General features: G+C 46.6%; 1 protein-coding gene across 5 annotated transcripts; it reads left to right on the top strand.

Annotated features, from left to right (window-relative positions):
• Positions 1-95: 95 nt before the first annotated feature.
• Positions 96-27,383, top strand: GJC1 (gap junction protein gamma 1). Of its 5 annotated transcripts, none has more exons than XM_075116549.1 (4): positions 96-239; positions 20,974-21,087; positions 22,853-22,928; positions 23,062-27,383. In XM_075116549.1, the coding sequence occupies exon 4, from the start codon at positions 23,081-23,083 to the stop codon at positions 24,260-24,262; it is 1,182 nt and encodes a 393-aa protein (XP_074972650.1). In that variant the 5' UTR covers positions 96-239; positions 20,974-21,087; positions 22,853-22,928; positions 23,062-23,080; the 3' UTR covers positions 24,263-27,383. The 5 variants fall into 5 exon arrangements, with proteins under 5 accessions (XP_074972650.1, XP_074972645.1, XP_074972647.1 ...); XM_075116544.1 differs by having other exon boundaries at positions 98-207; XM_075116546.1 differs by lacking the exon at positions 96-239 and adding an exon at positions 1,029-1,181.
• Positions 27,384-27,745: the final 362 nt, after the last annotated feature.

Genomic DNA, 27,745 nt, shown 5'->3' with positions numbered 1-27,745 from the left:
AAGCCCCCCCCATCCCACGCCGCTGCTCGCGGGGGCGCGCGCCGGGCGGCACGTGGCGGCGGGTCCGGTGGGGCCGTGGGGAGGACGGGGCTTTGCGCATGCGCCCCGCGCCCCCCGCCCGGGCTCGGCGGGCCCGCCGCGGCGGCGCGAGTGGGCGGCCGAGGGGCCCCGCCGCGATCGTGGGCCGGAGAGGCGCGGGGCGGCGGCGTGAGTGGGGAGGGGGAGGCGGGCGCTCCGAGGTGAGCCGCCGACCGAGCCGCGGGGGGGATCCTGAGGGGAGACGGGATCCTGAGGGAATCGAGCCGCGGGATCCTGTGGGGAGGCGGGATCCTGAGGGGACCGAGCCGCGGGATCCTGTGGGGAGGCGGGATCCTGAGGGGACCGAGCCACGGGGGGCTGAGAGGAGATGGGATCCTGAGGGGAGGTGGGACCCTGAGGGGATCCGGGCGCTCTGAGGGGACCGAGGCGCGGGATCGTGTGTGGAGATGTGATCCTGAGGGGACCGAGCGCGGGGGGATCCTGAGGGGAGGTGGGACCCTGAGGGGACCGAGCGCGGGGGGGGATCGTGAGGGGAGGTGGGACCCTGAGGGGACCGAGCGCGGGGGGGATCGTGAGGGGAGGTGGTTTCGTGAGGGGGTCGGGGCGCTCCGAGGGGCGCCCGCGGGGCCGAGAGGAGCCGCCTCCCGCCGTGCGCGGGGCCGGTCGCGTCCCGCTGCTTGCCGTGGGCCGGGCGGGCCGCGCATCCCCGCAGCTCTCCGCAGCCGGCGCCCTCGGCTTTGTCCCTCCGGCTTCCCCGGCGGCTGCGGGGCGGGGGCGCGCCGGGGTCCCTGCGGGGAGGTGGCTGCCGAGGACGGGTGTTTCTAACGCGTTTCTCCCAAGTGGGGAGAGGCAGACCCTCGTCACAGCTTTCTGGTATTGGGGAGAAGGTGCTGGTACCCACCTTCGAGGTGTTTTTACCACCTTCAGTGGTAAATTTTGCTTTTTTGCTGTGATGCTTATCTTAGTTGCAAGTAACAGGTATTTTTTTACTTTGAGAGGCACCGGCTGTCACCTCGCTAGTGTGCTCTCCTTGCAAAGCCGGCTCTACCATCCCAACTCCTCAGCCTGGCGGGACGGAGCTCTGCAGATCCCCGAGCATTCATAGCAGCAGATACTGTTGTAGCACCAGCACAAGTTAAGAAGTCAGTAGCTAAGAAAGTAGAAATCACAAGCTAAGAAATCAGTAGCTCCTTGCTCTTCTTGGCCAGATAAACGTTTATAATGCAGTTGATAGCCTGTTAACCCTGTCTCGGGCTAACTGGGGCTACAGCTGTGCGGTTTGAACTTTCTCTCCACTTGATTTGAATACAGAGCTCAAGGAGAAAAATCCGCCCCCGTATCGGGTAATGAAAGTTTTGGCCTGTGTTGGGCCTAACTTTTACCCATCATTGTAAAATTTCACAAGAATGACATTTGTACAGTTATTTTTACTGGCTTTTTTTAGCCAATTCTCTTTTCTTCTAGTGGGCTCTTTCTGACTCTTTCTGGTTGTTGCGACCTCGCTTCCAGGGAAGTACTAATTTTGTTCCGCCGTCAAATTGATTAGAAATAGGAGATAGTGCACAGAGATTTAATTAGGGCATGGATATACAGTATGGTTTCTTGAGCAACAGTTGGTGATACCGTGTTCAGCATTTTTGTTGGGTGTTAAGTTAGTATTTAGAAATAAGAGGAAGAACAAAAACCTTGCATTTGACAGACAACCGATTATTCTTATTATTTCCATGTCTTCTGCCCACTGTAAGTCAAGGATAATTAATAGAGGGAAAAAAAATCTATCCTCTTCTGTTAGAAATCTGTTTCACGGTGATGTCCAGCAAACCAGCTGTCAGTCCAGTTACCAAAGTCCACCTTTCCTCGGGTCATTTAAAAGGGGAATGCTGTTGTTTTCTGTCAAGACTTGATTAGGAAAATGAAAGGTGCCCTCCTCTGCATTTTTTATTCCTTCCAAGTATATTCTAAAGTTATCCTTGTGCTTTCCTGGGGGAACAAGTATGTTCCGTTCTATGAAGCGGGATACGTAAGAATTTTTAAAAGAAAATGAATATACAAACACACAGGTAATTTGAACCATATTGTGGCGTTCCTTATTCTCCCCATACGGCTGCAAACAGCTGAAAGTCCTGTATTTCCAGCAATCCTAAAATTAACTCCAGCGTTTCTGCAGCTCTAAAAAGGCAGGGGGACACACGCGATGTTTGTTTTCCCCCTCGCGTCGCGCTGGTGACTGAACGGATTCAGAGGGCTTGGCGGTGGGTGGGGTGAACCGTTACATATTTTCTGTGTCTGACGAATGTGCAGGCTGCTCGGCGTCCATCCTTCTCCTCTCTATGGTCAGCAGCAAAAGCTCCTCACAAGCAGATAGATGGTCCTGATGATTATAGAAGGGGTAGAGTAGTTTGCCTGCAGGGATTTCCTGTGCGACAGTGCAGGCAGGGACCGTGTATGGCCAGGGGTTTCTGACCACGTCTGCAGCTGAGGAGGAGGAGGCGAGGTAAGGGGGTGAGGGGGCTTGGAGCAAGAGCTCAGGTGAGCTGGGGTTGAGGGTGTGCTGAGAGCGGGCGGCTGCGTGCTCTGGGTCAGCTGAGCTGAGTGTGGGTGCCTGCCCAGGGAGCATTTCTGTTGCTTTTTGTAAGAAAATGATCCCTTTGCAGCCTGTTTCTCAGAAAACGGTGACTTGACTGACATTTCTGAATTGAAATGGCAAAAGATGGGGCAAAACGGATCCAGGAGCATATGTTAGGATACTTTGACACATACGTTTGAAGGTTTGTGTTTCAGATCATGTGAAAGTTGTGTTACAAGATTGTCTGGGTTTTTTCAACTGCGTTGAAAATGCATTCAGCTGCTGTTTGTTGTGGCTACTTGGGTTCATCACCCAGCTGCTCTCATCGTTGCAGTGGCTTTTAAAACTGGCTTTATCAGGTTTCAGATCAGTTGAAATTGTGAAAAGATGATTAAAAAATCTTAGTGACTGGCTGTACCCTTATCAATGTGGCCACCTTTAGTACTTTTAACACTAAAATTGTGAGTTTGTATGATCACTGATGCAGTAGACTATTGAATTATTGCTAAGAGACAACATTTTCATTTTAAAAAACTAAGTGTTAACTTATGCAACAACATGCAGTTTTTTGTTTTTTTTTTTAAAGCAACTCTCAGGTCTGATTATAAAGGAGGAATTGTCGTGAAATATCTGTTTTCTAGGTGGGTTCCGTTGGTACCAGTTCTTAGCCCTCCATTAGTGATTATTGTCTGTTATTTTGAAGCAAACGTCCAGGTCATCACAGATAATTTGCAGGTGGTACAAATATCAGTAAATAACTGAAAAATTGGGGTCGCAGGCTGGGAGCGTGGCAGCTCACTTGCATGAGTTGGAGAAGAGCCCCGAAAGGGTTGGCAAACGTGCTGGGAGTGGGGGCTCACAGTGCTCCCGTCCAGAGGGAAGGCTAAAAGAAAACTCGTTAACACTTCATGAGTGCGTTTGTGAGGACAAAGGTGGAGCACGGCGGTGATCAGGTGCTAGGCAAGTTTAGACTGATTTTAAGAATTTAGCAAAGATTTTAATACATACTGAAGACTTTTAATTGTAGACAGTGTTTTTCTAAAGAATTGTGGTTCAAAAGGTAATTGGTTTGGTAATTTTGTTGCTTAGGTGAAACTTTATCTTAAAAGGTCTTTTATGGTTTTGTATTGCTTTATAGCTGATGAGGGCAAGATTCAAGAGCAAAGTCCTTATAAGCTGTGAAATCTAATTGCTGATAGGAGTGTTTGAGATTAATTTTAACACACAGATTTTTTGTTTTAGTAATTTACTGACTGCCAGCGACTTCTGAGAGTCAAAAAAATCCCCGAAACTCCTGTAAAACATCACTTTTTGCCAGGCAAAGGCTGAGGTCCAGTGCACTTCTTGTAGTGCCTGCAATTGTACGTAGATGTAATTCAGCCACTTAAGACCAAGAAAGCAACCTAGAAACATGCTGTCAGGAGTTGTTTAATCCTGAAAGCACCTGCATTGGGTACGTTACGGACCGGGCTACTGAAACTCCTGCGCCTCAGGTACTTCTCCTGGGCGAGCTGGAGCCAGCAGGCACTCGCAGTGCGGCTGACGGTTCTCTTTTGACCAAGCCGCGATGCTGGCAACTGAGGATTTGTTATATCGTAGTGAATTTTCAGCTGCGAGCTGCTAAAGCACAACAGGGTATGTGTGAGCTGGGAACTGGGGAGCCCAGCCAGAATGTGCTCGTTGAGTTGAATTTTGTTGATTTGCCAGCGCTCCCTTTGCAATCATCAGTACTTGCGAGGGGCCGCGTGGGTGAGAAGAGTCATGAAATCGGTCTGTAGCCTCACTGTTAGCATCGAGCTGGGCAGAGAGAGGCAATTCTGTGGCTCTTTCATAATGCCATTTAAGATTTTTACTGTCTGTTTTTTAAACATTCGCAACGCAAAGTGAGTTGCGGCAGGTACCTCATTTATGCCTGAGCCTTATTGCTCAGACAGTATTCCCTGGGTAGCGGCACAAACTTGGACAATGGTAATGATCATTAAACAGTTGGAATAAAATCCTCGGCAGATAATGGACCACTTTGTTGTCTGGCCCCTCTGTGGTCCGAGAGGGTGGGCGCTGCGCTCTCATTAGGAGGGGAAGGTGATCTGTTCTTCCGACCCTGTTTCCCGCTTTTGTTTTTCATGCTGCCATTCAACAAAGTCCCTTACAGAGTTTGCACTCCAGATTTTTCTCTTTTTAATCTAGTTAATAGGAAGTAAATTATTCCCATGAAAAAGGTTCCATTAATATTTCATTAATATATTTTCATATATTTCACCTTCTCCATGTGCTTACTCTGGCTTTAACACTGCTGACCTGCCTGGGGAAACACAACCCTTCCGCATCGCTGCCCAGCACATAGGAAGACTCCCTGAATTACAGGTGCGCCTCCAAAGAGCGTTCCCTGGACCGCAGCCCGGCCAGCCCCTCAAGGGCGGCTGCGCTGCCACCTCCGTGCGGGCAAACGATCCTGTTGGGCTTTGTGAATGAAGGCTTTATTGCAGAACCCCGCAGCATTATCAGTCTTTCCAGCTGGTCTTTGCACTTCCTGTGAGCAGCAGGAGTGGAATTCCTCTGTCCTTACTGGTGCTGTGTCATAACATGCTATGCTTTTTTTGATTCAAGCTGTGGTTAATCATGGTCAAATTCTATTAAATCACATTTCACTTGCTGTGCTCAGTATTGCTCAATGACTAAATTCTGTCTCTGAAAAAACCCATACTTTGTTAATGTCTAAATTATGTGTTCGCTGGCCATTCTTCGTTATGGCTTTGGTAGGCTGTTTGCTTTCTGTTAAGAGCCACAAAAAAGAATTTATCTTCAAAATGCTCCTTGGAGGGGAAGAAGGCAATGATAGACTTCCTTTTCTGACCTCCTCGTACCATAAATATGAATCATTATCACCACTTGCACAGCACCACACGGTTCTCCCCAAATTGTGGACTGTATGCAAGATCTGGTTGGGATTTTAAAAAACTTGGCTTTCTTTTGTGTAAAACGAAGATTGAAGGTGAAAGTTCAGGGATGTGCTATGGGCTAAACTGACATACAGGATTGTATGGCTGGGCAGTTATGACATTACTGAGTATCTTCTGGTGAAGGAAATACTGAGAACAGTAAATATTGTAGCAAAAAGAAATCCCTTTTCCTTCTGCAAACGTAGATGACTTAGTTTCATACCTTGGTACTGGCCAATAATTCCTTAATGATTACATTTCAAAGAAGAACCCAGGGCTTTAAGTAATAACACAAGTTACAAGGTTTTTGGACTATAAATAAAAAGCTATATTTGGAAAAAGCAAGTAGTGTATTTATGGACAAAATTGTATTAAGGGAAATGTGATGGAAAAATTGAGTCAGATGAGCTGATGTATGAGGCATTTCCCTATGGAGTCATTGGGCTGAAAAATGTTCTATATGCCTAAACTTGAACAGATGCTTCAGAAAACAGACACACGCTGCCCCCAGATTCGACTCCCAGCCCCCCCATTTAATATTAGCAGTTCTGTTCATACCACTGTGATTAATTCACGAACCAACCTGGTTTAGTCTCTTTTCTGGGGGCTATCGGGTATTTCCAGATCATCCAGGTACTTAAGCCTGTGCCTAACCGCAGCCGAGCAAGCAACCTAACCAGCGAGCCGCCCAATTATTAGCAGGATTTCTTTCAAGCTTTACATTAGGCATGTGCTTAAATGACTCACTGACCTGGGATTTACATTTTTACAGAGGAGTGAAGGATTTTTCCCTATTACCTTGCTTAGATGAAAATCATTAGAGTCGGTCAGCTTTTTTGCCTAAATAAGGGCACGATACCGGCTTTCGACTCTTCAGATATTAGTTCCACCTTTTTAGTTACAAATTTGTCAGAAAACAATTCCGAGCGTGTGTGCCTGACCTTGTTTAAGATACTGTTGAAGCACTAAGAGAAGACATACGTTGGGGTGACCAGCAGATTGTGCCTACTGTTCTTTTTAGTGCAAATACTGTATTTGGTGGTCCTGGAGAGGTGGCTGATAGTTGCATTTTATTATTTTCCTTTGAGCACCCATTGCGGCGTTCCGCTCAGCTGTTAATTCGCTTTCCCAGGGTTATTTTATTCGCCTTGTAGGTAGCTGTGCACAGCCCTTCCTCTCTTCTAAAAATCCCCACAGCCTTCCCAAAAGATGCAGCATGTTGGAGCCGGTTGTTTCCACTTTTCTTTTCTGATCGAGCTAAACTGATGAAGGAATGTGGAAAAATGATGCCTGGGTCTAAACCTAAGGATAGCTGTGGTGTGCCTCAGGAGTGCGTGGCACGCAGGATGACCGATGATGCTCGTGGCTCAGGGTGATTGACTCCTGCTCGCGGTGACATCCCAGCGCTGGGCACTTGAGTGGTGCAGCCGTGCCAGACTCGTGTATAACAAGTCATCGTCTGTAAAGTTCTGTATCTCTCTCGTGCTTAAAATAGTAGAGGGCCCAGAAGGGCGATGTATTTTTTTGTGTGGATGGTTTCCATGCTACCTTGAGGGTGAGTTTCTGACGCCTTATTTAGCTGCAGGAAGTCTTGCTCTGTTACAGATTCAGGGACGCGGCTGACAAGTAGTGCTGCATAATCGGGACGTGAGGTTAGAGAAGCATTTGTAGGCAGGCATGGGGCTGGGTGGTAGATGGTGCGCATGGGGCTGGCCCTGATATTAATAGGTTTTTAAATGGTGTAAAAATAAAAAAATTAAGATTTCTTCATGTGTGTCTTACAGGTGTGCTGTATTGCATGCAGCAAATCTAAAAGTCTGATGATTTTCACGGTAAACATTTTTAAGTAGTTAAGAAATGACTAAATTTTTATTACAGCAGACATTAACTCACAAGAGTTACTTAGCTGACATTCAAATACATTCAAATAGTAGTTAAACTATTTTTTAAAAGGAGAAGAATTTTCATAGTGGAAACTGTGATTCCTGGGTTATTAAAATAATAAAATAAAACTCAAGTGTTTGGGAGGAGGTACACAGTAATCTTCCATGTAGCCATATGAAATGATCTCCTTTACTCCTTGGTTCATGCAAGGTCTTCACTCCTTCTGGACTGCCGACTTGAAACGTCCACCTCTGTGCTGATACCCAGCTTGATTGGTATTCCTCAGCCTGCTCTTGCTCTCTTTGCAACCTATGGCAAAACCCTATTGATCTGGGTGTCTGCAAAATCTGATTCCCTGGAGGATTGTGCTGGGCACTTATCGACAGAAATAAATCATTGCTGCCCTTCAGGTGTACCAATTGCGTGAGATTTGTCCAACAAGTAAATACTGAATACCAATCAGCTGTAACTTATCAATGATTAATAACCTGAGGTACCAACTTTTTGCCTTTTGGCTTTTAGCGGATTCATTAGCGCACCCTTGCAACAGCCTGCTGGGGAGATGCTCGCTCCTGGCTCCTTTCAAGCAGCTACACTGGTCCAGTCTGAACGTCTGCCTGGTCTGGAGTCCTGTTTCTGGCCCTGGCTCAAGCAGAAGCTGCAGCAAAATCACAGAAGCGTGTTTGAAATCCCCCTCAGCATTTTGACTGCTTTCCACCTGGAGACTTACCCATTGTCTCTTTTTTTCTGGATTTTAAGGGGCTTTCCTTCTCCAGGTTACTCCAGATTTTACAGCTCCCTTCTTTCTTTCCCCCCTTAGCCTCCTCATTTTCCCACTCTTCTTCCTACACCAGCCAGCCCGTACCTCTTCTCTGAAGGTGCTTCTGTTCCTCTCTATTTCTGTGACGGGGGATAGTGAGAGTGACCAGAGCCGTATGCGGCCGGGATGCAGGTGAGCCGCAGGCACTAACAGTGACACAGCAGCGTCTGCTGTTTGTGCACTTGTCCTTCTCTAACTCTGGTAAAATGCTGTCAGCTTTCTGGACCGTGCTGAGCGGCACCAGAGCTTTCATGGATCAGCCTGCCAGCCGCAGCACCTCCTGCTTGCTGAGGCCATCTCAGGGCACGTCTTTTTCAGTGTGAAACGGAGATTTATTTTTTTAATTCAATATATGCATCACTTTATCTACATGGAATTTAATCTGCCATTTTATTACCACGTTACTTAGTCATAAGGTCCTTCTACCATTCTTCACGGTTGCTTATCTTCCTTGCCTTGAATATTATCATCAGCATCCTTGGTCACATCCCACCCGCCTCCCTGTTGCGTTTTACTCAAAGAATGTCCTGGTCCAACACAGGTCCCAGCCTCTTTCCCTGTGAAACTCCGCTCTGACCTCCCTCCCTCACAGGAAATGACCCTTTACTCCTACTCCTTGTTATCTTTCACCCACTTGTTTCTCCGTGCAGGGACAGTCCCATTTCTGGTGTGGCCTTTTGGTATCCCTACAAGAAGCCTTTGAAGTGACACACTCACAGATCCTAAAAGTCCAGGCAGTCTGGAGCCTTTTGCAAGGCTGGAAGTCCCTTTACAGAAGCCATGCTGACGTTTTTCCCTAGTATGTCGTATTTATACAGATATATCAATGGTCCACTAATTCTAGTCTGTATAATATTGTCTAATTAGTCCTGTAGAGTGTTGGGTGTAGAGGCCTGCAGTTTACCAGGGTGTTTTTTGCAACCCTTGTCTTACGGAGTTGGCATCACTCTGGCCTCCACACACCAAGGTGATTTTAAGAAAGACTGGAGCCAGGTGGCTCTTCCAGCTCTGAGCTCTGTTACTGTCTTCATTGAATGCCACCCGGTCCTCCCACCTCTTACTCTTCCTTGTGGCTCTTCATTCTGTAACCTCCTCTCCAGTCCCTTCAGCCTGAGTTGTTTCCCAGAGAGTCCCCAGAGGAATGGGGCTTCTGGTACTGTGAGTGGGTGTGTAAAGAAGTAATGTAATTTTTCCTGTGTGACATTGTCGTCTCTTTTAGTAGCATTGAGAAATGAATGTGTTCCTGGTGGAGGCTTTCTGCAGGGAGGCTCCCTCCAGATGCCAATGGGTATCTGAAGAAGTAGCAAAGTGATGAGGGAGAAGCTGTTTTAGTCATAGGATAGATGGCAGCAACATGGCCAGCAGGGCGAGGGAGGGGATGCTCCCCCTCTGCTCCGCTCTGGTGAGACCCCCCAAGCCCTGCACCCAGCTCTGGGGTCCCCAGCACGAGACAGACATGGACCTCTTGGAGCGGCTCCAGAGGGGGCCACGGAAACGGTCCAAGGGCTGGGACAGCTCTGCTGTGGAGAGAGGCTGAGAGAGTTGGGCTTGTTCAGCTGGGACAAGAGAAGGCTCCAGGGAGACCTTATGTGGCCTTCCGGTGCTTAAAGGGGCTTACAGAAAGAGAGAGGCTTTTTTACCCGGGCCTGTAGTGACAGGACGAGGACAGTTTTAAACTGCCAGGACGCAGGTTTAGACAGGACATAAGGAAGAGCTGTTTTACAATGCTGGTGCTGAGGCCCCGGACCAGGCTGCCCAGAGAAGCTGAGGATGCCCCATCCCTGGAAGTGTTTGGGGACAGGTCGGGGGCTTTGAACAACCTGATCTGGTGAAAGATGTCCTGCCCACGGTGGGGGGTTGGGCTGGATGACCTTTCCAGGTCCCTTCCAACCCGAACCATCCTGTGAACTTGGCAGAGCAGGTATGAGTTGCCTTAGTGAGGGAATCCACCAAAGCGTCAGTGGTTTCTTATTAGGAGTTACCTTGCTAGCAGCTAATCCCTCTTTTCTTTGAGTGAACGAGGAGATGCGATACAGCAGATGCTCAAAAATCCTTTATATTAAGAATGTTTTTGCAAGTAGACCTACTCACCTCTGCATTAGAAAATGGTTGCGCCCCTTGTGCGTACCAGTGATTTAACCCTTCAGAGAATGGGTAAAGCAACCGCTGGTGTAGTTGGTGATAGATCTTTGAATACATGCTAGGTGGAATAGTAAGGCTATGTCTGCAGTCATCACTAAAGCAGTCTAGTGTGTTAATGTGTTTTTTGTCTCTGCTTTGAATTTTCCTGAGAATGTTTTATTCTGGTAATGCAGATGGGAAATTGCTTGTATCCAAACTTGCAGCATGGCCTTAGCCAGACTTGGGAGTGAACCAGGTTGTGCAGGGGCTGCCAGGAGATTCTCTTGTTGGTACAGGTTCTGTTGTTACATGCTCATCTTATTTTCTTTTAGTTATAAGAAAATTAAGGTTTTTTATCATCTTTGGTGTCCTGAATATTTTTCTAAGATCTTTCAAGGCCAGACCACTGACCTGGCCAGTGCTTTATAATCCTGTTTACACTGACGCCCGCTTTGTGTTGAGACAGTGAGTCGTCATTTCTCTGTGGTCTTGCTGAAGGGTGGTGATGTGCTGCCTCCTGGTTGGACCTTGAAGAGGACATGCACAGAACAAGCACCAAGCTCATTCAATGACTGCCAAGGTTGTATCAAGATGTGACCAACCTACCAAAACATTGAAAGCTTGGAAACAAGAAACTGGGGGAAGCTTGGTACTGTTGGGTTGCACACAATTGTGCCTGTAGTGTCTCCATGTGCCTTTCTCCATCTCCAGCAGGACCAAAAAGCAGTATATACCATAGCTCGTCCCGTGGGCGCTCTCATAGCAAGACACATGCCTGGCTTATGCAGTTTCCATGCTTTTTGGAGGCTAATCTGCCTTAAATTTGCTACTAATTGTCATCATCTGGCTTGATAATAAGTCTGCTAAAATACACGGCTGTGTAAAGCAGTCAGGTGGCAAAAAATTACCCGCCTGCTACTTTGTGCTTGATGAAGTGCACCTTTCTCTGTGGCATGAGGTGTGGTGGGAAAAGGGCTTCCAGCTTCCTCTCATGAAACAGAAGTTATTTGTGGCTGTTCTCAGAAAGAAAAAAACCAGTTGGTATGTGTGTTCTCCCAGCTGGTGTGATGGAGCATAGGGAGTTCAATCAGCAAGTGCTTCGTCTCTTCCCAAGGGCGTCTAGAAAAGTATTCAAGTCTCTCAGAAAAAGACAAGTTTGGGTTTCTTATTTCACTTTAGGAAATTTTTTTTTTGTCAACAAATAATTCACTTACTGAATTTATTTGCGTATATATATTCTAAATTTTATCTTTGGCAAAATAAAGCTGTTAGACTCCTGTTGAACTCAAGCTGGAGTAAAATCTTAATGCCCGTGTAGCAGTCTGCTCTGACTTACTACGCTCCTTTTCTCAAAACAAATCATACTTCAAACCGATTTACTGAAACGAAACTCTTCAATTATTTCTGCACTTCAGTAGCACTTGAGCGAGGTTGAAGCAGCAGGCTGGTGTGTGGCAGGAGAGCACACGAGCTTGGCTGGAAGCTTGTGTTTCTGCTGCTGTCTTGTGGCGGACTCCTTGCTCTCCGCACGGTGCTCTGGAAGGAGCGCCTGCCCTGTGCGCACGCAGCCTGTGCAGTGCGTGGCCATGTGTGTACAGGGCGCCGCGTCACTGTGGAGAGTGCGTCTGATGGTGAGGCCCTGTCACTCTGTCCTTGGCTGTAGGTGTTCCCAACACCATCCTCATAGATTGTTCTGGCATACAGGTAACCAATGGTGAGCAGATGGCCGCCTGGCGTGGCTGGCCACCATCCTCCTGAGCTCAGTGCTCTCCACCTAAGGGGATGCACAGTTGTGTAAAGTCACAAGGGTCTGCAAAGCTTTCTGGTCTTCCATCTCAGCCAGTGGAAAGGGCTGAGCAGGTTTAGCAGAGCTATTCCAAGTGCTGGATGTCTTGTAAAGCGGTTGGTGGTGAGGGTTTGCAGTGTCCACTGCCATGTCCTCGTCTGCCTTCTGAACATCCTGCCTTCTCTGTAAAGCTTTGTTGCAAAGCTGCTGTTGAAGATGTTATATGAATTTGGTACAATTGGAGGGCAAGGCGGTGTATTGTGCTAGACCAGATGACAGAGCTGGGAAAGAAAAACCTTTATTTTAATTTGGGTCAAGGTGAAACAACTGCCATCCTTAAATGTTGCAGAATGGGCGATTGGGGACACTGTGGCAGACTGTGTATGTGGTGTCTATTTTATTTACAGGCCATTCATACTAGTTTTTGAGGCTTTCCTATGAAGCAAGGGCTATCATCGTTTACTGTCATAGTATGGTGGTGCACGAATTAGGTGTTCATCCCCATTTGATTGTATCCAGCTCAGCCAAGTGAGAGCCTTTTGATGTACAGGAGCCGACAGAATTGCTCTCTTTTGCCTTCTCCCTCCTTTCCCAAAATGGCCGTGAGAGTGATATTTGGGTCAGCTGCCTCGAGAGTGTCATTTTCTTCTGACACTCATCCCTCTGAGCATACAGGAGGAGCCCCATGGGGAAATGCTGTGGTGCTGTTGGCTGCAGTGGAATCAGGAGTAGTTAAAGGGATGTTGTGGTTATTCGAATTGCTAATCATGTCAAGACAGAGAAATCTCTCTGATGCCTGACTGAAACGGTACACGAGTGAAGATGGCCCTACCCAGACCTCGCTGCCAGAGGGGCAGAGGGACCCAGGTAAGTGCACAAATGCTCTAGCCCACACCCACTGAGGCAGTTGCTCTCTGGCAGTACACGTCCCTTGGTGGCTTTGCTGCAGGTGTAGCACACAATGGCACTTGTGTGTGCTTCAATTTGGACCAGAGACCTTTTGGGTCTGTCTGGGAAAATAAGATTTTTCCTTCTTTTCTTGCTGCAGTGCTCTGGGTCTCGGTGTGGAATTGCCGGTCCGTAGGTCTGAAGTGTCAGGCAGGACATCATGCTCCCATTTCCCTTGAGTGCACAAGTTGTTTTGCTTTGCCTGGGCTCTGCTCTTCCCCCGCGTGCCTCTGGGTGCAGCCCTGCGTGATGGTGCCGGGCCTGCCCGCACAGGTGCTGTTGCAGAGTTTGAAGCGGGACGCTGTCCTGCGGCTTCTTCCACTCTGCTGTTGGCAAGCTGGTGAGCGCGTCCTGAAATGAGCTGAATCTGTGGGATTCCTTGGTAGGTGTGTGCAGTAACCCCAGCCCCACTGTCCATCGCGCTCTGTCACTTTGGAGTGGTGTTGGTCTCTTAGTACCTGCCTTTTGTTGGCAACCCCACTGCATTTTTTCCATCTTTACCCTGATGTTGCCTGTGTTTGTTAAAATAACTGCTGAGAACATGGGTGCAATAGTGATCAGTATAATATTTTTAATATTTTAATAATGTATTGTGTTTCTATCATGCAACCACAGGGCGTGCTGGGGGTGACTACACAGCAGCAGCCCATGCTTTTTTGGGCAGTTGTCCTGCACTGTGAACAGGAAGGATCGTAGGTTGCGGTATCACTTGCCAGTGTATTTCACATCCCTGTAACTTGTTCCTCCTCTATTACCTTCATTCTTACAGGAAAAATTACTTTGCTGCTGTTGTCCCAGACTCTTCTCAGTGGTACCCAGGGAATGGCGATGGGCACAGATTAAAACACAGGAAATACCACTTGAACATAAGAAAAGCTTTTATTTTTGCTATGAGTGTGGTCAGATGTAGGAGCAGGTTGCCCAGCGAGCTTGTGAAGTCTCCATCCTCGGAGGTATTTAAAACTCAGCTGGACGTGGACCTGCCAACCTGCTCTAGCTGACTCTGCTTTGGGAGATAGAATTGGTAATTTGAACTACCACCTGGCGGAGTGCTATGCATTTCTTGGGGTAACGCATATGGGTACAAGGGAACATAGAGGTTAAGCATCTTCAAAATATAAATAAGTGACTGAGGTAAAGGGGTGGTTCTGTCGCTTGTAAGAAGCTGTCACAGCATCGGACTTGTTGGGCACTTGGTGTGTTTGATCTCTGAAGTATTTTGGCAAGCAGTAACGAACCAGAATTTGGTAGCCCGAGCTAAGGAGCATGTGGTATCTTATCAAATGGATAACTAGTCTGGGAGCAGCTCCTAGAGAGAACTTCTTGGTGTTTGGGAGATGAGTGCTGTATATATATGATCATCTTGTGGAAAAGGCTGCAGGATCCACTTGGCAGGGAAGAAAGGGAACTGACAGCTCACCGTCAGGAGTGTTCTGTGGACCTGAATCCATACTGAGGCCATGCTAACCCAGCCTGACAGTCATTTCTGTTGGTAGGAACAGTCTTTCTTGAGAATACCCTCCAGATCTTTGAATCCTGAGGGTACAAATACACTCCATGGCCACATTGTCTGCAGACAGCCTGGGCTGGCCATCCAAGAGCTCAGGTTTTGGTTAAACACTTGGTCTGGATCTTAGAACAGCAGTGTTGGCTGCTTTCTCTAGCATAGCTTGAGCCTCAGATTCAAACTCTTTGCAAAAACGACCTGTCCTTTACCTATTCTGTAATTCATTGTTTTCAAGGTCCAACTAAATTACGCAGGGAAAGAGTTTTGCTGTGCATTACTGGCTCCTACATAGTGAGGAAGAAGTGCAGCGATGCAGAGGCCAAGAGCAGGGCAGGACCTGGGTCGGTAAGTTGTGCTGGGCCTGCCGACGCTGTATGAGGCCAGTTTGTATTGGAGCTGCTCAGAACCACCTGGGCTTAGTAGGGTTAAATATATTGTACAGAAATGCTTTGAAGTGTGTGAGACTAGAAAAGAGAGAGGGAATGCTCTAGAGAGCTCAGGCAGCGGTAACTCCCGGGTTGTTTTTGAGCTCCAGTGTAGCAGCTCTTCTCTGGTTGGGTTATTCCTAACCGACAGGCTGTGAGAAGGGAGAGGGGTTGCTCGTGCTGCAAGCTTCAGTCCCGGCACTGCGCTGGTACTACCAAGGTTTGGTGTGATGCTGTGTTGGTCTGACTGTGGCTTGTTGCTCCAAGGATCAAGTGTTTCATTGCAAAGACTGTCAAACCACGTTGTGCCATGTAATCTGCTGACCGGTTTATTCTCTCCATTATTGCATTTCACATCACCAGAGTGCATCACCTGGGGCTTGCTTCTGTTTCTTGATACCCTAAGGCTGTAGGACAGATCTGATGAGCAGCTTGCTCAGGTTTGCTAAGCAACTGACAGCTCTGTCCCAAGTGGCTACAGAAATGCCCAAATCGGGAGCTCACTATGCCAGCCTCCGAGCTGGTACACCTCATTCCTGTCGTTCAGAAGGGATACTGAATGCTGAGCTTGTATTAAGGGATTCAGGCTGACACAGACCCCAAAACATGTCTCCAAAAATCTCCATGAGTTACAGTGACTCTACAGCCCTGCCTCCATTTTCAACAAAGCCTGTTGTCACTGCAGGATTCTGCTCTCAGATGAACTTGAGTCAGGCTTGCAGTTCATCGTGTCCTGGTGCTGCAGCACAGTGTGTACAGGCTGCCCTGGCAGATGCTGCTCTTCCGTAGTCGGGGTCTTGTGTGCTCTGGGGCGTCTGCCCTGGAAACGCTGCTCCTGGGAGGAGTGCGGTTGCTGTAGGTGAAGTAAATGCTAGTTTGGGCCAGCACGAAACATGTCGCAATTTCATTTGAATTGTGTCACTGCAGGGGACTGTTGCTAAAATTGTCACTTGGCTTTCCGTGTTAGCGTTACCTAGAGGGCACGTTGAGGCTACTGGAGGTTCATGTCTTATCTGCAAATTCCAGTTTATCTTTAAGCTGAATGCTTGGGTGAGTACGACGTGTATGTTGATTTTCAAAACGATACGTATCTGACATCTTTATTTTTATAACAGAACAAGAATCTTACTATATCTCTACCTCTTACCCATATTTTAGTGTTCTATTTATATCCTGCATAGGTTCTGCGGTCTCATAATTCAACAAGGAATGTTTTAGACTCCAGGGGATTGGTCTGGGGAACAGTAGAACCTTGTTAAAATGCCTGGGATTTGAAGGCACCGTTCAGAAATTATTTCCAAATTGACATTGACACTGTGGCTTTTTCAAAACCATTCTCTGCTTTTTTCCATGTGAGACTTGCCAGACAACCGAGTATTTACTTGAAAAAGTGCTGCGTTGTCCAAAAGGTCCCAGCCTTTTAATTCCCAAATATTTGATAATAGAGATTAAAAAATAGAATTCAGTACAGTTGTTTTCTTACTCTTTTTCAGCTGCACAGTGCTGTAAACACTTCTGAAAAACATAGTATTAAAGTTGGTGGTGATTGAAGCCACTTGTTCACGAATGATGGGGGGGTGGTAGCAATGAATTCTCTCATCCCAGAAGATCCCCGTGTCCTTCCCCTTGTGACAGTTAGGAGGATGGACGCTGGAATTGCTGCTCGGGTCAGGAGGGCAGGTGCCATCACCGCAGTACGCAACAGGATCTGTGGTGTGCTTGTGCCTTGCTGGTGCTGGTCTGGCCACAACTTTCTCCTTTTTTGAACAGTAAAGTCTCACTCATTTTTCAGGTAAAAAAAAAAAGGAAGCCCCGTGCTTCCTCAAAAATAATTGTAAATCATGCAATTTCTTACATTTCAGTTTGAATGAATAATGCTAATTATTCATTCATCCTAATTCAAATCCTATTTTAATTAGCCTCTGGGCCCAATTTTACTTTCATGCAGCATGAAACCTATTTTGATTATCAACAGAATTGCCATGCATTTATTCCTGATTTTTTTCCCTGCTCAGCGCATGTCGTCTTAAACTGCTTAAAAACAAAACAAACCAAATATATCATTAATAAATTAATCAAATTTCATTAGCATGACATGGGAGGACATATTTTAAGGGAAAATTAGTCTCCCTGTAAATATATTCCCCTTAATAACTGCTTTTTGGCTACAGAATCTTTCTCCTACATATGCTGTTTAAGACCAGCCTTGTCTGAGGAAGTGCTGGTGTGCTGGTGAACTGTTGAAATTCGGAGAGGCCCGAGAGCTTCAGCTCCCTGTTCCCTTCTGGGAGTCAGCTTGCAGGGCTGGCAGGCATGTTCCTGCGCAGCACTTCACCTCTGCTCCAGGGACACTGGGTTGTGAGCTGAAGCCCATTCCCGGGCGTGGGCTGAGCCTGTTGCCTTCGCAGCGCTGTCGGTCAGCTGCAGTGGAGACTTCAGTTGTAGAGTCCTTCCAGCCAGAGCCTCAGAGTCACAGGATGGTTCGGGTTGGAAGGGACCTGGAAAGGTCATCCAGCCCAACCCCCCACCGTGGGCAGGACATCTTTCACCAGATCAGGTTGTTCAAAGCCCCCGACCTGACCCCAAACACTTCCAGGGATGGGGCATCCTCAGCTTCTCTGGGCAGCCTGGTCCAGGGCCTCAGCACCAGCATTGTAAAACAGCTCTTCCTTATGTCCTGTCTAAACCTGCGTCCTGGCAGTTTAAAACTGTCCTCGTCCTGTCACTACAGGCCCGGGTAAAAAAGCCTTTCTCTTTCTGTAAGCCCCTTTAAGCACCGGAAGGCCACATAAGGTCTCCCTGGAGCCTTCTCTTGACCCGGCTGAACAAGCCCAACTCTCTCAGCCTCTCTCCACAGCAGAGCTGTCCCAGCCCTTGGACCGTTTCCGTGGCCCGCTCTGGAGCCGCTCCAAGAGGTCCATGTCTGTCTCGTGCTGGGGACCCCAGAGCTGGGTGCAGGGCTCGGGGGGTCTCACCAGAGTGGAGCAGAGGGGGAGCATCCCCTCCCTCGCCCTGCTGGCCGCGCTGCTGGGGATGCAGCCCAGGGGACAGGTGGCCTTCTGGGCTGCGAGCGCACATTGTTGGCTCATGTCCAGCTTTTCCTCTCCCAGTACCCCCAAGTCCTTCTTGGCAGGGCTGCTCTCCATCCGTCCGTCCGTCTGTCCGTCCATCCATCCCCCGGTCTATGCTGATATTGGGGATTGCCCCAACCCAGGTGCAGGACCTTGCACTGGGCCTTGTTGAACCTCCTGAATTTCACAGGGGCCACTCCTCAGGCCTGTCCACGTCCCTCTGGATTGCATCCCTTCCCTCAAATGTATAAATTACACCCTCAGCTTAGTCATGCACAAACTTGCCGAAGGTGCACTCAGCCCCACTGTCCATGTCGTTGGTGGAATGACATGAAACGAGTCCTGATGCTGTACAATATGAAGGCTGGGGATTCCCCAGCCCACAGTAAGGCTGTTCTTCAAACCTGGCACTGCCTTAAAGGTGCTGTGCATCTCAGGGGTGTGGAGCATTGCTGGGAGCGTTTCACCGGAGTAACTAGGGTTCCAGCTTCCTTCATTCTTCCTGTCCCACTGTCCCTCCCTGCCACACTTCAACTCTCATCCAAACGCAGGTTTTTAAGATTGTTAGAGTAAGCTGCTCCTGCGTGGTGCCGTTCTTCCCTCCCTGACTGGTGGGAGGCTATCACTGATGAGAAAGCTGAAACAAGGTGAAATTAATCCCATGTTTAAATTCAGACCCACACATGGGCTGGGTAGGGGAAGCTCCACACATGAGGGGCCTTTCACTGTCTGTGTCTGTATTTAAAAAATAACCATGTTAAAATAACTCAAGTGATTTCCTGCAGTGAATATCTTAACCTAAAGGTGATTTTTTTCACCCCCATGTACCTGCTTCAAATTCTTCTACATTCTTTCTGGATGTCAGCGTCTGCAAAGCTTTAACTCACAGGAGCCAGCTTGCTGTCAGAGATAAGCGTTGTGTTATTTGCATCGCATATCCTGCCTGCTCTAAGGAGCCTCCTCCGCTGGAAGCGCTGGAACGAGCTTATGACAAATACAAGGAATGAAAGTCTCTCTCAAATGCACTTTCTGGCATGACTTAAATTAGCTGAAATTGCTGACATTTTGCCTTTTTCAGATGCGTGTCAGTGTCCATAGACTTTTATTTCAAACAACGGAAAATTACTGCATTAAATGTTGCCAGAACAACAAATCGGGAGACACTAAGTGTACATTAGGTGAAGGTTACTGCTATGTATCTGGGTCCTGCAGTGCATGTGTTGTAAAGCCAGAAACGTGCAGTCTCTGACGCTGGCTGATCTCACGACCGTTCCAAAAGCCATAATTCTGCCTGGAACTTTTTGCTTTGGTATTATGTTTAATTTGGATGGGTGGAACATTTCCAGTGAAAGAAAGGTTTAATGACAGGTTGTTTTGCTTGAACCAAAATGTTTCCCTAAAGACAAAGAAGTTCTTTGCCTGCTGGTGGATTCTCCCATGTTGGTGTCAGTAGCTCTGCTCTGGACTAAAACTAAATTTAGAATAAGTGACGCTTCCTTGTTGAAGAGAATCAGAGCTCCTCAGCAGCGTCACATCTCCGCAGCTAGAACTCTCTAGTCGACAGAAGTCTTGGTTATTTAAACACACGGCTGATAATACCATCTTCCTCATCCAAAGGCTGCGGTTAACCTGAGCGTTCAAGTCTGTGCGGTCGGTGTCTATAGGTAGGTTTGTCACACTGTTCATGTATATAAAAGGAGGAATCCAGGATGTGAATCCCCATCCTTCTCCTGCAGCAAGTCCTAGGGCGGGCCAGATGCCTTGTGCCCTCCAGTGGCTGTCTACTGCTCTGAGCGGCCGCTTGGCTCCACACCACGGCCAAGGGAGCCGGGCTGTGATCCACCCGCGTCTTCCTGATTATAGCTGGCGAGGTACAATAGGAGCCAACCACGGATGTGTGGTCTGCAGATAGAAAACGCACCTTGAAAAGCTGATAAGTACCTCGAAAGAATTTATTACATGTTGAGCTAGTGGCTTGTCTAAAAGTAAAGATTCAGTGTCTCCTCTTATTGAAGCCAGTGCTAGTTTCAGACTCCTCTGTTCTTAACTGCTGATGCATAAGCATTGACAGTATCTGAAAATTTAAAGGCTAGTTCCTGCTTTTATTCCAAATTTACACTGGCAACAGTATTTAATTAATTTCAAATTTGCTCTGTAGTTTACGTTTAGAAAAGAATTTGGCCCTAACATTTTTCAGTGAGTGAAAATTAACCCCTTCTTAAACTCATTTGGGTTTTGTCTCATTTTTAATTGACAAATAACAACATGCCAGCTAGCGACATGTATGTCCCGCTCCACATCCGTGCTTGGTGACTCGACTGGCAGTGCAGCTTGGTGTGAACATGGGTGCTGTGGCTCTTACCTCCGTAATCCCCACTTCCAGATGTGGGTTTCACTTGCCTTTTCTGTTCAGCGTATTGGAGACTCTTAAGGTGCATTAAGTACCCCCAGACTCGATCTGCCACCTGTTTTGACTCCTAATCTGAGTGAGCAGCTGGGAGATGCTGAATGTGTGGGTGTCTGAAGCACTGTGTCTCTACTCACTGTGACACAGAACTTAGGGTTGCAGAGCTGTACTTGGGTGCCTTTCTGAAATGGGGGTTCAGAGCGTGAAGCCACCTGCTGCAGTAAGGTGCTGCCCTGGGCCTGGAGCCCTGTGCCCTTATTTCCTGTTAAAAATGTGTTTTTTCAGCCAATCCTGTCTACGGTGTAATGGTAGCGTGGTTGCATAGAAAGAATAACGTTGGTTGTAAGCCTTGAATTGATTGCATGCTCCATTGACAGCTGCTGGATTAAGTGGTAATCCTTTGTTTATTCCCATGTTTCCCAGCTGCACAAATTGAACTCTCTAAATCTCTCACTTTTAGGCATCTTCCCAGTTCTTCAGCTGGTTTCGAGACTAATATATACACTCTGTGATGTTCAAGCAACTTTTGAAGGATGCAGACACAGGCACTGAGTGCTGTCTTGCTAACGAGGAGGTAAGATCACCCTCCCGGCTCTCGTTTGCACGTGACACAGGCCAAGGATCGCACTGATCATCTCTGCTGTATCACCACCTTGTTGAGATGCTCATCGTTAGGACGCTCACTGCCTTCCCTGTTGACTGACGTCCAGAGTAACTCCTTTCTCCTTTAAAAAAAGATGGCTGTTCTTAGTCTTAGCTGCATGTCTTTGCATAAAGCTTAGCTGAAGCGGTGGTTTTGTTTCAGTGGACTCAGCCTCTTGAGCAATCTGTGTTTTTCTGCATCACTGATAACTCTCATCTTTATTTGTCAGCCTGCAAACTTCTGTGCCATTTGCAGATTTTGTCAGCAGCCATCTTCTGGTCGAGTCTGGGGAAAATGCAGCCTAGCTGCCAGGCCTGTTCCTGGTCATGGCAGAACTTGCTGTAATTACACGCAATTGCTCTTGCTTCTAATGTGGGAATCATTTGTCAAGATCTTTGTTACTTTTAATCAACTTAATGTGGGCTTTTTTAATACTCTCTTGTGCTATTTTTTTCTCACACTGTCACGAAGTAATAAATGAAATGTCCTACACAGCCCATCCACATTGTGCCTGTGCTGTCGCCTTTTCAATGGAACATTGAATTTCACCAGAAGGGGATTACATTTATAACCTTTAATTCTGTATTGATTGCATCCCCTCGAATTTCATTGTTTTGCTGGTGAACAACTCTGTAGTTGCGTGGAAGAAGTTGAATAGTTGCAAATACTGGTTTCTTCCAGTCTCCTGGAATTTCTCCACATTAAGAATAAATCGCTTTCTTAAAAGTGTGCCAGCGATTTGTCCAATTCTGGTTTTAGGATCTTTCACCAAATGCTGTTCTGATATAAAAATTTCTGTTAATCACATTTGACAAACTAATATTTGATGCCATCAAGGACCGAGAGATCTCTTATCCCCTGTGCTAGAACAACATCAAACAGTTCTCACTGGGCTCAGTATTTTACCAGTTTTACTACTTACAGCTTCAGCTGGGCCTGCAACATCACTGGGTTTTGTTCATTGTAATACTTCACAGTGTTACCAGCTGTGAGTTTCCACTGATGGTTTTTTTACTGTTATGATTGCAAATTTATATTGATTTCTAGCTAATATATCCTAAAATTTTTGGCAGGTAAATTTTTTAAACTAGGTTTTCCTTCTACTCTCCAAAAAAACACCACAAAATACATACTAAAGTCTTTTCTGGCCCTGGAAGGGAGATTTTTAGCCTCCCTGAGGAACTGAACCCAAATCTATAGAATAGTTTGAGTACCAGGTTAGAAGTCAGATGTTCCTTAGGTCAAACCCTGTCTCTAGCCTAGGCCTGCAGGGTAGCACTGCTCAGGCCAGTCCTGTTTAAATCAAAGATAACAGCGGTTGCCGGTTTCTCAGGTTTGGCCTGGGTTATTCATTCCTGTCTGAAGACAACTGGCATTGCCCGATGGAGAGAACAGCTTCTGTCCGTGGGGTGTGGTCGAGGCTGAGATTGCTAGCTCGGGCTTTAACAGGGCTTGGCCACCTCTGTGCGGTTAAAATAAATCTGTTAGCGGTGGGACAGAGCCAGCAGCGCCCATAAAATCTCACAGGAGCTTAGCTTTTGTTCCGCTGTGTTTTGGAGACTTCAGCCTCAAGTGTAAATGTTTTTATTAACATATTAAATACAGAGCAGCCCTGTCTTTCTCTTCTGCGGGGGAGTAGCTTTGGGAGCAGGTTTTGTTTGTCAAATGGCAGTTAACTGCTGCTTTGTTTTTGTAGGGGACTTCGCAAAAGCCTGCGGAGGAGATGTAGGATCTTCAAGCAAATTCTGGTAGCTGGAGTCTCCCGATAACAGGTGGTGCTACAAACATGGCTATGTGTTGGTTATAAAATTCTTGAGTTTCCTGACTCTCTTGGTTGAATATTTGCACCATTTAGGCTCAAGCTGATAAACTCATAAATATTTGGGGGTTTTGTTTGTTTTTTAGATAAAATTACTTGACCATCATGAGTTGGAGTTTTCTGACCCGTCTGTTAGAGGAGATCCACAATCACTCAACCTTTGTTGGCAAAATCTGGCTGACCGTGTTGATTGTATTTCGGATTGTCCTAACTGCTGTGGGAGGAGAATCCATTTATTACGATGAACAGAGCAAGTTTGTGTGCAACACGGAACAGCCTGGCTGCGAGAATGTTTGTTACGATGCTTTCGCTCCTCTTTCGCATGTGAGGTTTTGGGTCTTTCAGATCATCCTTGTTGCCACTCCGTCTGTGATGTATTTAGGCTATGCAGTTCATAAAATTGCCCGGATGGTGGAACACAGCGAAGCCGACAGAAGAATCAGAAGCAAAAGCTTTTCCATGCGCTGGAAACAACACCGTGGCTTAGAGGAAACTGAGGAGGACCATGAGGAAGACCCGATGATGTACCCAGAAATAGAGCTGGAAAGCGAACGGGAGAACAAAGAGCAGCAAGCCCCTGCCAAAGCCAAGCACGATGGCAGGCGGCGAATCCATGAAGATGGACTCATGAAAATTTATGTGCTGCAGCTTCTGGCGAGGACTACATTTGAAATCAGCTTTCTCGTGGGTCAGTATTTTTTATATGGCTTTGAGGTCAGCCCCGTATTTGTGTGCAGCAGGAAGCCATGCCCGCACAAGATAGATTGTTTCATTTCAAGGCCGACCGAAAAGACCATTTTCCTGCTAATAATGTATGGGGTGAGCTGCATGTGTTTACTTTTGAACGTCTGGGAGATGCTCCATTTGGGATTTGGCACAATCCGGGACACGTTGAACAACAAGAGGAAAGAGCTGGAAGACTCGGGTACCTATAACTACCCTTTTACTTGGAATACGCCATCTGCTCCTCCTGGCTACAACATCGCCGTCAAGCCAGAGCAAATGCAATATACTGAACTGTCCAACGCCAAAATGGCCTACAAACAGAACAAAGCCAATATAGCTCAGGAACAGCAGTATGGAAGCAACGAAGAAAACATTCCTGCTGACCTGGAAAATCTGCAGAGGGAAATTAAAGTGGCTCAGGAGCGCCTGGACCTCGCGATCCAGGCTTACAACAACCAAAACAATCCCGGCAGTTCCAGAGAGAAGAAATCCAAAGCAGGCTCAAACAAAAGCAGTGCCAGTAGCAAGTCAGGAGATGGGAAGAACTCTGTCTGGATTTAATGTTGGCTGAGTTTATATGTTGTGTTTTTTCTCCTAGTTTATCATAACCAGCAACCCCTTGAATAATGGCTTCCATTAAGTAAATATTTGACTCTGCTTATTTTCAGGGATACTGTTGGCTAGTGATTCAACCTCTCAGAAAGGGTTTATATGCATATTCTAGGATTATAGAACTTTGTTCTTCTGTCTTCCAAGTCAGGAGACAAATAGGATTATTTAAATCATTCTCATTGAACGGTTTATGCTGTATGTACAGTATTATAGTACATTTATTATGCACAATTTTTTGTATTTGTACACTGGATCTCTGACATTACACTTTTTTATATTAACGAGGAGAAAGCAATGGGTAGCTCTTAGCATTTTCCTAGTTTTATTACTGTAGTCCGCAGTTTCATCATTGTTCTTCCTTGTTTTAAACATCAAACTTTCTATGCTGCGTTTCAGAAGTGCCTTGAACATGCACACAGCTCAGAGGAGCCTCCGGTTATCCAGGCAGCCCACAGGTGCCAGTCACTGAGCAGCAGAGCAGTGAAAGATTTGGAAAACATCTGTTAGTGGTGCTCTTGACTCTGTCATTTACAAAAATGATGTGCTACTTTAAAATGGAAGTGTCATGCTATAGCTGTTACGTGCTACAGGTTTTTTCGCCCTGTGGAAAATTACTTACAGGAAAAATGCACATGTGCGAGAGTGCTTGTGTTCTGAGTATGAGTGCCAGCCGTAACGCAGAGATGGCTCAGGCCTCCCTGCAAGCATTATGTCACAGGAGAGAAGAAAGAGTTCAAACTCCTGCAAACACCCAAAAAGAAGTAAACAGAAATTTCTGGATTCAGTAATTCCACATATTTATGTGATAGCTGTGGGAAGGGATGGTCTCGAGGTCTGTTGTTACGTAACGCCCCGCTCCCCAAAGGCACGAGGCTCTTACGATACCTTTTGGATAGGACTTCTGTCTTTTCCAAAGGAATCTGATTAGGTAGAGTCATGATCATTTTGTTTCTCCGTGCATTACACTTGAGGAATAACCTTCCTCCCCCCAGCCAGGACACGCGATCTATCTGTAAGAGTTTTTACAAAGCTCTTTCCGAATATCAGTGATACTGCCTTATTCCAGACCCCTCTTCCTTCCATTATGTCTGAGGAATTCAGTTCAGAGAGAGCAAGATGTATAATTTAGATTTCTGCTTGAGAGACCAGTCAGATTTGGCATTCTGTGGTTTTGGCATTAAACTTGAATTTATAATTAGAAAAAGGAGAATGTGGTATTTACTGCCTTTGGCGATGTCTTTCTGGCAAGGATACACATTAATGTCTGAGAGATGCTGATAAATGTGTATGCTCTTTGCTACTATTTATAATGTATTCAGGACCTTGCTCCGCTCTCCTTTTTTGTTAGGTTTTTGTGCATTTTAATATATTCTGGGGGCCTGTTTCAAGTGGGACTGTTCTGTTTCGAGGCTACCTCAGTCCTTAGCGCCCTCGTTACAGCCTGGTCAGGAACAGGGTTGGGAAGTGAGGCTCCGTGGAGGACACAGGTGGACCCATGCTCCATTCCTGTCCCGCGGAACATCTAGGCGTAGGCTTTACGTTAAATTTAAACTAAGGGATTACGAACACATGCTCGCAGTTATCCTCTACCCAAGCACTTGCTGAAAATCGGTATTTTGTTGAATGGTTTTCAGTCTGTTCTCACTCTGGGACGTGAGGCAGCCCAGGTGTAGATCCCAGCTCTCTCTCAGCTCTGCTTTAGAGAGGCGTAAGTGTGCGCAGAGCCCCGGCAACCCTCTGCACAAGGTCAGCGAGAGCTTCTGCAGTTCACCTCCAGCAGAGACGTTTAGAAGTGAACTTGCTTTTTGGTTGGCGGTAGCTCCTGACCATTGCTCGGGGAAAGGAGTAATCCCTGAATTTTGTGCTGAAAAGTTTCAGGGTGATGTCTTTAAGTATAAGTAAGTAACACAGGGAATACATAGCAGTTTTTTAAAGCTTAAGTGGATTTTGGGGCAGGGACAGCTAGCCAGTGAGGTGGGATGAGCTGTGTGGCGTGAGAGGGGGTTTATTAATAGTGCTCCTCTAATTAAGCAGGGGTCTGAAGAGACCCATGCTGCCTGAACATGGCCAGAGAGGCTTTCCCAGTGGAAAGCTGGGAGTGGGATGGAGAAGTTGGGTGGAAAACATGTTGTCTGAAAGTGCTGGGAAAAGACACTTGGAGCCTGGAGATAAACACGGATCTGTGGCTACAATCCACACATTATCCCTGACACTGGGGTTGTTCTTTTCAGCTTCCCAAAAGGGTTACGTTGCTCTTAACCCCTTACGGTGGTCTCGGAACAGCCTTTCACCAGCCAAATGGCAATAAGAGAAAATCCTTTCCCCGTGCTGCTCTCTACACAAACTGCAGCAATTTCTTATTAATGGCTTAAAATAAAATTGGCCCATGACAGCTGCCTGTGTTGTTCGTATTAGCCCTTTCCCAATTAATGATCTAAACCATTACCTGCTTAAAGCTGCTGTCTCAGGTCAGCCCTATGAGCTTTCACCCACACCGGTAAACACTCCCGTTAGTGTATAGAATATTCCAATCCCACAGAACCATTCTGAAAATGCAAAGTAATGGAGCTGTTTCTATTACTATTTGTTTGTTTTAATTTCAATTGTGTGTAAAGTGCACATTTTCTTTGAAACTGAGTGTTATTTGTAGAGAATGTCTGTTAAAGCTCTAAATGTTCATGTCTGTGACTGTATTCAGTTTCAAAGTATCGGGCTTGATTTTTCCTTTTGAAGAAATGATACATGCATTACTATAAATGCTCTCTTGCTTTGGCTTAATGTAGGCCATTCTGAAATGAATGCTCAGAAGAGACTTTGGGACAGAAAATACTGAACATAACTTGAGTTTGTCCTGTCATTCTCTGCTTTCGGATGCAGTTGGGGGAAAAAAAATCTATTAAATCCAGTGGATTACTCCAGTCTGAGTGAAATGGCTTCTTTTTTCCAGCAATACAATACGCTTCGAATATGCGAGTGAGGGATATTTCAATGATTTGTCTTAGAGCCACAACTTGGAATTTTTATATATTTGACCTTGTTTAGTGTAATAAAAGAGTTGGTTGGAAGCTAACTGTGCCTTTCTGCATGTGAATTGCTCTCCAGTGACAAGAACAATTGCATTAGAAAAGGAAAATACATAAACTTTGGAAGTCAGACCTTGAGAAGGGTGCCACTTAGGAGAACATGAAGATCTGCAATTATGCATATGAATGAGCATGCTGATATTGTCCAGTGAACTGTGCAGCATTAGCTGGCCTAATTTAGCTGCAATTTTCGAAGGAACATATGGGAGCTGGCTGCCCAGTTCCTTTTAAAAATTGCAGCTGAATGCCTGCCTGTTTTGCCGTCACAAAAGATGGCTTTTGTAAGTGTCCCGTGCTTTCCCCTCGCTGCAGATTTGGCCTCAAGAGTGGAAGTATGTCTAAGGAGGCA

Source organism: Phalacrocorax aristotelis, chromosome 23 (assembly GCF_949628215.1).
Source record: "Phalacrocorax aristotelis chromosome 23, bGulAri2.1, whole genome shotgun sequence".
Lineage (NCBI taxonomy): Eukaryota > Metazoa > Chordata > Aves > Suliformes > Phalacrocoracidae > Phalacrocorax > Phalacrocorax aristotelis.
Note: the sequence above shows the minus strand (reverse complement) of the source record. Positions and strands in the feature narration are given on the sequence as shown.

Bases quoted from the DNA above. Each gene is read 5' to 3' on its own strand.
- GJC1 (XM_075116549.1), top strand. From the start codon at position 23,081: ATGAGTTGGAGTTTTCTGACCCGTCTGTTAGAGGAGATCCACAATCAC.